This window comes from Loa loa (assembly GCF_000183805.2).
Source record: "Loa loa unplaced genomic scaffold supercont3.58, whole genome shotgun sequence".
Classification (NCBI taxonomy): domain Eukaryota; kingdom Metazoa; phylum Nematoda; class Chromadorea; order Rhabditida; family Onchocercidae; genus Loa; species Loa loa.
Genome location: NW_018108238.1, coordinates 76529 through 86303, shown reverse-complemented (window position 1 = coordinate 86303; position 9775 = coordinate 76529). Strand labels below are relative to the sequence as shown.

Sequence of the window (9775 nt, the reverse complement as noted above, 5' to 3'; positions counted from 1 at the left end):
CAAGGATGTTTAGTCTTTCGTTACTACTTTTTACGAAATTGCTCCCATTATCTTCCAACTAAATTTACTTCACATTTATTTGTTATGCACAGAAGTACACAAAATCATATATGTTAATAAAGAAATCCTTTACTTTTTTTTGGATGTTCCAATTCCTTAACCAATTCCTGTTTCTCTTTCTTTAACTTTTTAATTTCTGCCTGCTGATCTTCCACTTGATTCTTCAGTTGTCCACTTTCACCAATCAATAATGCAATCTTCTTGTCCAGATCGCTGTCTTCCTTCTGAGCACCTTCCTGAGAAACAAATTAATAACAGCAACGATTATGTGGCGCGCATTTGAAGAAACATTAACTGTTAAGCCTAGAAAAATAAAAAAAAAAATGGCAATAGAAAAAAACGAGTCATAAAAAATTATTAATCTTGAAATCCCCATCACAAAGGTTTTCATTTCAATCCCACAATAGACCGTAAGAAAATACCTAATCTCATTTTAAAAAAACATAGCAAACCTGCTGCATTTTGTATTTCATCTCCTCTGCTTCATTTTTGCCTATTTCTGCTTCATTCCACTGACGATTATTTAGCTTTTCCTTTTCTAATTGCTGCTTTTCTTGTTGAAGAACTCGTCGATCTACTGCAACTTATAATCTTATTTCACATCCCATATTTCTTGCCGCGCCCAAAATAAACAAAAATGTGCTAATGGAAAAAGAAAATCTTATTAATATAGAAAAAATTAAAACCTTCCAGATCTTCTGCAGCCTTTTGAACTCTTTCTTCCATATCCGAATACTTTTTCTCGGTTTCATCACGTTCCATTTGAGCTGCCTTTAACTGTTGCTGCGGAAAGTTAGATTTTTATGAATTTCACTGCGTAAGTGCAAGTATGTCTGTGTAAGTGCAACGAAATATGTAAGTACCAGTAAACTTGTTGTTTTGTTTAGATGTAAAGTAAAACATAAGGAAAATGCATCCTAATGTATTAAAGGTCTATTTACAAGCATATTAATTGTGCAGGAAAAAGAAAAAACGGCGAATATATGCAACTAGACGTCAGCAATACTGAGATGAAGTATAACATTAAAATGAAGTATTGTAATAGAATATAAGTGAAAACAACAGGAAAGCAAAGAACCTGTAAATGCTGATGGATTTTTGAGAGTTCTTGGGTGGAAGCTAATTCGGCAGTCAGAATCTCTTTCTCCGATTCCAGACTCACAATAGTTGCTGTTTTCTGTTCCAAACTTCCATAAAGTTCTTCTATTTCTCTCTCCTTATTCGACAATCTGCAATAACAAGTCAAAGTATACTTTGACTTGTTATTATACTTCGACCTTGTTAGTATACTTTGATTTAATGCGTATACTATGGCACTCAAACAACAGTATGAAAAAGATTGTATACAACAAAGTAACGCCACGGCGAGAGAAAATGACCAACAAAGGAGTTCATAGTAATTGTAAAACGGATCAAAAAACAACATGATTACGCTTATTCCACAATGTAAAATTTGTATATTAAATTGACAGGTGTGTTGTCATGACAGTTTGACACAGTGCGCTGATTTTAATATTTCTGGTAGAACTTTTTTTTATAATATTAAACAAATTGGAAAATGGTTCTTGTTATCCTGTAATTCATATACGACACAATACTGATTTCATTTTGATTATTAATTTCATTATATTGTTTGAAGTGCGGTTCCAAATTTTTCGCAAAGGTTAAGAAAAAAAGAAGTCATTATTTTGAAATGGTACGAAAAAGAACTCAAAACTAGAGCTCACCTTTGGCTAAACTTGATAAGTTCATGTTTTATTTCTCCCATTTCAGCGTTCCTTTGCATTAATTCTTCTTTGGTATTGCTCTCATTTAAAATTTTTTCGTAATTCTTTTCCAGTGTTGATACCTCCATATGCATTATATCTATCTCATTCTCATGTTCTTTCTGAAAGCTAATGTATGTAATGAATTGGAAAGTAAATTTCTCTTGATAATATTGAAAGAATAAACCCTATAGCACAGGAAGTTGTTCTAGTCTCATCTATTCTGAACAACCTTTATAAATTGAGGGCAATGAAACCGTCGAGCATGTGTTACAAAGTTTTGCTAAGCATGTTTGAAAATTTCTAACCATACTTCTAGACCATAATTTCGAAGATAACACGAAGGAAAGTGTCTGAACAACTTTCATACCTTTAAATGATCTATTATTTGTCGTTCCGTTGCTAATTCGTCAACAAGTTTTTCATTTCGATTTTCAGCTCCTTCCATTGCTTTTTGCCTGCTGCTCTTTAACCCTTCTAGTTCATCTTGAAGCTGTTTGTTTGATTTCATAGTCGCTTCCAAGTCCTGAAATACTACGCACCAGATATTACTGAGAAATTTTTATCTCAATAGTTCCAAAGTTCATACATAATTGAATGATAGTTTGTTCCTGGATAATTTACTTTTTTGAGCACAGCTATAACTTCTTCTTTGCTTCTGATTTCATTAATTTCTTGTTGATGTCTTTCTTTGCTGGCTTCAATAGAAACAGATAATTTTTCCATTCGTTGCCGGTACCTTTCTTTCATATCATCCAAAACTGATTTCAAATGTAACTTTTCCTAAAAATTTGCTAATAAACCACAAGTCTATTTAAATTGAAATTGAGATTGCTGTATTTACTTATATAATCACCTATTTCAGGAAATAATGCATAAAAGACTAAGCAATAAAGCACATACTCTAACAATCAGCGTGCAAACACACACTGCGGCTAGCGTGCCTATTATAAAATACGAAACAAACCGCAGTGAGCTGTTCCACTTGAATACCCAAATTCTCATTCTTTCGATCATGTTCCATTACAGCTGCCACTTTTTGCATTTCCCGTTCCTCGATGGCTAACTGCATCTGTTCTTCTTGCTCTTTAAATTTCAAAGCCCACTGCTCATCCTGCAACAGCAGAATATTCATAAATGCAGAAACTTTTACTGTGAGATTATTTCAAATAATTCATGTTAAAAGAGATAGGTAAGATTTCGAAACGGAGAAAATCAGATCCAATAAATTCACTTTGCTTACGACTCTAATTATGCTGAAGTAAACCAACTATTACCAGAACTAAATTTAATTAATTAGGTGTATATACTCACTGGAGAGATAAACATACATTTTTCGCAATCATTTCCTGAAAAAGTTGCTCGTCCCGTTCTCTTTCCTCAGCCCGCTTTCTTTCCATTTCCCTCCTTAACTCTTGTCTTTTTTCCTCTTCTTCATATCGTACTGCTTTAACACCTTGTTGCTTCGCTTCCGATAACTTCTCTACCATATCTGCTTTTTCGCTTTCCAGTGCATCTACAGCTGCCTTCAGCTCATCAATTTGTTTTTGTGCTTCTATCCCTAAAAAAAAATTAATCGCCTTTTTTGAAGCTGTTTTCACATAACAATATTTTTTTATCAAATATGAAATCAATATCAATATCCTTTCGGTCGATATTCTTTTTCAATATTTTTTTCCTTTTTTACCAAATATGAAGTAGGATTATCTCCTTTTAACTTCTTGCTGATACGAGAAGTTCAGACGTTTGATTTTGTTGATAAGTATACGAAATGTATACGGAAAGATAATTTATCTTCTCAATTTGTCTAAAGCAGTGTTCCAACAAAATGTAATTAGAAGAGGTGTACTGAGAGCATAAAAAACGGAACTGAGAATATACTTATAATAGAAATGAAAAAGCAAAAAAAAACTTCAGTTCCTAACCATTCCTATAAAAATGAAAAATTTCTTGTTCTATGTTTTTTGCTCTCAAGTTTACAACAGATCTCTGAATGCTCAAAAACAGAAAACTAAGGAATGCCAGTTGTCTATATCAAAAGTTAAATTTCCATTCTCTGAAAGATAGTCATTATTCGAGCAGAGAAATAAGGAATTGAAAAACTAACTTTAATAAACCATACAACAAAAATACGAACCATTTAATTCCAGAGCTTTGCATCTGGTCCGAGTCACCTGTAGTTCACCGTCTTTCTCCTCTAAAGCTCTATGCATTTCTGCCTTCACCTTGGCTATTGCAAGTGTACTGCTGCAATATTAATAGCCATTATTACAACAATATTATAGCACGATCTATACCAGCTGCTTACTCAATGTGAATAACAACACTAACGCTTCTTCGGAATCAGAAAGACGTTTAGACCATTCTTCCTCCAGACAGTCCACACGACCTTTCCATTCAGCAGTAACTCGTCGGAGGGCCAAATCGCTGGTTTCCTGCTGCAACATTTTAAACAATTTGTTTTCAATTTCTTTTCGAAATAATAATCAATAATACAAAATTTACAACACATTAAATCAAAATCATAATCACTCTACTCCTACCATAAAATAATCCTAGTGAGCTTGACACTTATCACTCTTAATCAAGACGGACGTAGCTTTTTAAAGCATATATCTTTGTCAGAAAAAAAGGAAAGTTTGAAAAAAATCACTACATCAACCATTGGAAAGCTTTACCCTTAAAAAATTGCTACCTCTTCCATCCATCTTTCTTTTGCATTGAAATGAAAACTAAAAAATTTAGTTCAGTTGTTTTAATATCAAAACATGTATACTAATCTAAAATTTCAATTATATATAGTAAGTAGTAATGAAAGATATTCTGAATAACTTTGTAAAAGGAGCTTACTTCGTCATAAAATGTTTCAATATCTTTTTTAAGTCTCTCATTTTCTTCCGTTAGTTGTCGAATTCTTTCCTTTTTTCCTTCATGCTTAAGGTACACTTTTCCACCAGTTCTTGCAATTTCTTCACTTTACCTTCTTCCACTTCGCTTTCTTTGGTTTCCTATAAACAGTTTTGCATCATCCTTCCCCACGCACAATATGCACTATTCAGTTCAAAGCTCTATTAATTTAACACAATAGTTCACACAACAGAAATTAAATTTACACAACATCTGAAATAATCAGAAATTGATAAAGTGAATAAAACAGAGTTTCTTCACTGTCAGTGTTCTTTTAAGCGATATTAGTCGGATATTCATGCCTTATTTTTCCTATCAAGCTCCATTTCTTGCATTTTTTCTGTTAGCTCTCGATTTTTTTCTCGTAATTTACCAATTCTGTCAAGTGCTTTATCTTGCGTGGTTGCTAACACAGACTGTAACAAAGAAATTCATGATTTTTGTTAAATGAAATAATCATTTTATCAAATTTAATTGTGAAGAAATTTTTTCCGATTTCCTTTACGCAGTTATATTGAAGCTTTACCTGTATTCCATATATTACAAAGTAAAATACTAATAGATAAATTTTTTTTTCTCACAGAGTAATATGTAAGTATCTGTGATTTTTAATTTCAGCGCTAATAAGCAGAAAAGTGGACGATTTCACCCGATACTTTTCGTTCTCGCGAATTAATTCATTGTACATTTGTATAAGCCTTCGATATTTATCCTTATAACTTGCCGCACGACCTTGCAATTTATGTAGAACAGTCGAAATCTACAATCAATTATAACTTCTCTCTTTGTTTATGTATGATCCGACAGTAAGAAAATGAGGAGAATTCCAGTTCAAACATCGCTTTTCGGTAAAACTGGATTATATTAACATTGATTGACAAATCCAGGTATCATTACTACCATGCTCAAAGAAGGTTGTATTTCTGGTCAAGGTTTTTGAAATTTCTTTCATGCTTTCTAAAATAGAGAGAAAAAAGAAAACTTGATTTTATGAAACCTGTTCTTTCGAAGCACTTTGAAACTGGGACGAGGTAGCCACACTTTCGCTCTCCACATCTGATGTTATTATGTTCAGCCGATAACCGGAACTTAACATCCCCGGTATAGCAGAAAATAAATTACTAAATGAGCTGAAATGTATCAGCTCAATGATTTAATCAGTTATATGTGTGAGCATTACGATTACCTTCTGACACTATTTGCATGTTAAATCTGATACACTATAAATCTTCAGCAAAGACGTGGAGGTGAAAAAATGCGAAAAAGAAACTTGTTTTTTCAATTCATTTATAGCAAGATTTATCTATCATATGGATGGTGCGGCATGCCACAATAAAATAATAACTACCTTTCGCTTTCGAAAGACCCGTTTGAACTGTGTCGTTGTCGTGACTCATGGGACAAATCGTGTTCCGATATTTCCTGCATCATAGCTGAACTATTCGGATTTTGCTCATTCTAGAAAACTTCCATTACTCTCCATCTTTCCTTCAAAAATATGAAAAAATGAGTGACACTACCAGTTGTCTTGTATCGAAATCATTTCCAGATTTATCACCGGAAAGATTAGGAGTATAGAATGAATTCTTCACAGAACCACTGCTGAACAACTGTCGTGCCTGTCTATCCGTATCACTTCCAACGTCGTTCTACAAAACACTTTTCCAATGAAGAAATTTTAAAAAAGTATTAATAGTTCTCACCTGCACTTATAATTATAGAAATATCTTACCACACTGGACCGTACTTGTTGGGCAATATTTTCGCTGTATTGTGATACTGTTGCTTGTAACCTTTTCGCTTCATCTTCCAACTTTGATTTCAATCCTTTGAACATGTTCACCTTCCCACCTCAAGAAAAATAATGTAGAAAGGTACACTTCATGCGTGACAGCATGAATTCATATTTTCAATACAGCAGTGATGCACAGCCGATTCTAATAATTTCAGCAAATGACTTTTTCACCTAAGCACCTTCCCCTGCTTCAGTTGACTTCTCTGGTTCCTAGCACCAAACAAGACTAAAGTTCCAACCTGCACGTTGCACGAATCACTCCTCTCTCCAGTTGTACCTGACACGTGATAACAAAATACACGAACAGTATTTGCAGTACGCGCTGTCGTATAATTTATTACAATAATGATTGAAGTATCTATACTAATTTATTTCTACATTAAAACGAATGCAACTGCGCTGCAGAACTCCAATTAAGTTTAACTACTGATTTTCCATCACCTAGGCTTTTTCATCAAAGTACTTCTTCATACAAAATATAGAAGCATTCAAGAAAATGAACTCTTGTAATTAAACATATGGAGAAAATATTACTGTTTATTATTATTATTAAGGAGCATTTACAATATCGCACAACAATAACAACGTAAGATCCGTACAACCAAGATTAATAACTTCATTTTGAAATTCAAGTGGTATACAGGGTGGATTTGATCACTGTGCAACACTGGTACAAAAACAGCGCTCTGCTGCGCAAAGATCTAACAATATCAAAGGAATACTGTGGAACAATTGAAGTTCAAACAATTGTGCATCCATTTTCAGAATGTATGAACATTACGATAGATCATTAATCTCTGCTTTTCCCACTCTTACCACAGGTCGCATCAGTAATATTACTGGACACTTTCAAGTGATATCTTGTAATTTCTTCGATTGTTTGCTTAGCTAGATAACACATGTTGAACAAATTATCGATCGACTTCTGAAGGTATTTCGCATCCAAACTCACGATCTCGCTAAAACTTCAAAATTTATAACTTTATGTATATTAATCTTCTCCACGAACATCCCCATGTCGTGAGGGAAAAGCTGCGTGTTTTTGAAGTTGAGAGCTATGTTAGCCGTGACATATGCTTCTGGTAGGGTGTCCATGCTAGGCAGGTCTCAACTGACGGGTCAGACAAAGTGTCTCAACAGGCAGATGGGCTCGCTCGGCAGAATCCTTGAAGGAAGACAACTCTAATTCTAAACTCCGACAGATGGAGCTCGTTTACCCCTATAAGGCTATCCACCTAGCAAAAAGATATTCTAACAAAACCCATGTCCTGAGGATCATCGTTCTAACTCGTTAAGCACCTGCAGATGGACATACCGTGGAGGCAGTTCCGCACATGCCATTCCCAAAATCCACTATGCAGGTCCGAAGGATTCACTCAGATTTATAGTGTTTTCAATTCTTTTTTTTTCAGTTCCTGTTTTCAGTTATTCAGATGTTTTCAGTAAGCGTGAATAGAGCTCTTCCCAAACCTTTGTTGGCGAAGTCCAACCATGAGATATATTTGTAATACCATGAGAAATGAAAAAGGGATATCTGAGGACAATCAGAAGGAGATCAGGTTCGCTACAGTGACAAAAACGTATCATGAGAGATCAAAATTTTAAATCAAGGAAGAACTGAGCACATCAACTTACATGACCAAATGATGTCCTCGCACAGTGTATGTTCGTTTGGCTGTACTCCTCAGTGGTTCTTTGTCGACTGCTAAAGTTCTACAAATTATTTGCGCCTTCTCTTCATTTTCTAAATCAATGTGCAGTATCCTGGAACAATCAATATTTAAGGCAATCTTAATTACTGCCTAGTTTCCTTCGAATTTAAGAAAAAAACTCAAGTATATAAAGTACATTGCACGACATGAAACAGAAAACATGGAAGACAGAATTCAGAACTAACGCCTTGTGGTTTTCACGAGCATTCCTTGATTCTAGCGTATTTCCGTTATCAGAATCCTCCCAAACATTTATAACTTCGTGTTCATCGTCGTTCGTCATAGAACTCCAAAAAAAAGAATGACAAAAAAAAATTATATTTATACATATTCAGATGTGATGATACCTAACTTTAAAACACATTCATCAAATAGGCACCCCATTAAAAGTCAGTTAAATAGTTGCTATCTACTGCAACGAGTTCTATATCATTAAGGTTAGGAAGAAATAAAGTAAGAAAACATCAACTGATAATTTCACCGGTTCCTCCATATTACTTCTAGACCATTCTGTGGTGCTGCAAATAAGTAAAATCGTGAACGTGAATGCTGAGTGATAATGAACGTGGGGAATCCACACTCTATAAATGGATTGAGACTCGACGGAGGATTGAAGAATTCGTCGGGTTTTAGTTTTCGGAAACACTATTCCGGGTTCATATCTCAACCAGTGATCACTACTCTATGATAGGCTATCTGACACATACGTGTAACAGACTACCGGGAAAACGAAGAGGGAAACTACCTTGAGTGTACACTACCATAAATTTGACCAACAAACCGATAGTTGGTTTCTGATGGACTTTACTGCGGTCCGTTATTTTGATGTGAACATTTTCTCTCCCTATTTCTAGTGGTTGTGTTTTCAGGAGCTGGGTAGGCAAGGAGTAATAAGTTGTCTAGAAGGTCTATTCGTCATTTGCTTTGAATTCGCGAAAACTAAACTGCAATACATGAACTTGAGAGTGACATGGAACCGAAGAGCTTGTTTATTGACTGTATTGTACTACAGTAACACTTGTAAAAAGCACTTTACCAACACATCGATAAGATTACACTATGTTACTCCTTTGTGATAACATCTATCAGATTATGAAGTTGGTGCATCGTCCCATGATAGTGATGCTACTTTTCACCGCAGACCATCTTGTATGCAGGAAATTCAGAAGGCAAAACATCGAACGGTTACGCTCACTTACCCTAATAACTGAGGGAGATAGAACACTTTCACCTTAGCTATTTCGGCCCTCTTTCTTTAAAGCTTTCCAAAATTTGTGCAAGTCTTAGGTTTGTTTTTGATTTTTTTTTTTAAATAGGGTCGGCATGTGATGTTCTCTCTTCCTTCCGTACATCAAAAAGAATGGAAATTCAGTTGGAATTTTTGACAAAGTCTGAAAAGGTTTCAAATTTTATTGTTGAAGCTTCTCCGGTCTTCTGTTGATATTATGGTTATTACCGTCAAGATTTGTTGACAATATATATATATATATATATATATAGCGTCGTTCCTTTTTGTGTTCAGCGGAGGAAGTCTA

The 9775-nt window shown here is 34.5% G+C and overlaps 2 protein-coding genes across 2 annotated transcripts; both read right to left on the bottom strand.

Annotated features, from left to right (window-relative positions):
* Positions 1-113: 113 nt before the first annotated feature.
* LOAG_17288 (GRIP domain-containing protein) lies at positions 114-6581 on the bottom strand (the record flags this gene model as incomplete). Its single annotated transcript, XM_020449948.1, has 19 exons — positions 6466-6581; positions 6254-6382; positions 6082-6191; positions 5731-5863; positions 5383-5493; positions 5036-5149; positions 4807-4834; positions 4677-4753; positions 4158-4264; positions 3964-4073; positions 3158-3387; positions 2794-2940; positions 2451-2609; positions 2197-2352; positions 1788-1948; positions 1139-1289; positions 747-843; positions 513-637; positions 114-296 (listed from the first exon to the last, which is right to left on the bottom strand). Exons 1-19 carry the CDS (start codon positions 6568-6570, stop codon positions 114-116), a joined length of 2433 nt encoding a protein of 810 aa, XP_020306444.1. The 5' UTR covers positions 6571-6581.
* A 480-nt stretch (positions 6582-7061) lies between these two features.
* Positions 7062-8991, bottom strand: LOAG_09756 (hypothetical protein). The gene is made up of 3 exons (XM_020448012.1): positions 8426-8991; positions 8164-8292; positions 7062-7487 (listed from the first exon to the last, which is right to left on the bottom strand). The coding sequence occupies exons 1-3, from the start codon at positions 8521-8523 to the stop codon at positions 7319-7321; spliced, it is 396 nt and encodes a 131-aa protein (XP_020301809.1). The 5' UTR covers positions 8524-8991; the 3' UTR covers positions 7062-7318.
* Between the last annotated feature and the right edge of the window lie 784 nt (positions 8992-9775).

What these genes read in the sequence shown, in the direction of transcription:
- LOAG_09756 (XM_020448012.1), bottom strand. Translation starts at nt 8,523, where the DNA reads ATGACGAACGACGATGAACACGAAGTTATAAATGTTTGGGAGGATTCT. An exon ending in GCTCGTGAAAACCACAAGGC is followed by an intron (nt 8,293 to 8,425) that starts GTTAGTTCTGAA and finishes TGATTGTTCCAG; the next exon opens with GATACTGCACATTGATTTAG. An exon ending in CGAGGACATCATTTGGTCAT is followed by an intron (nt 7,488 to 8,163) that starts GTAAGTTGATGT and finishes TTGAAGTTTTAG; the next exon opens with CGAGATCGTGAGTTTGGATG.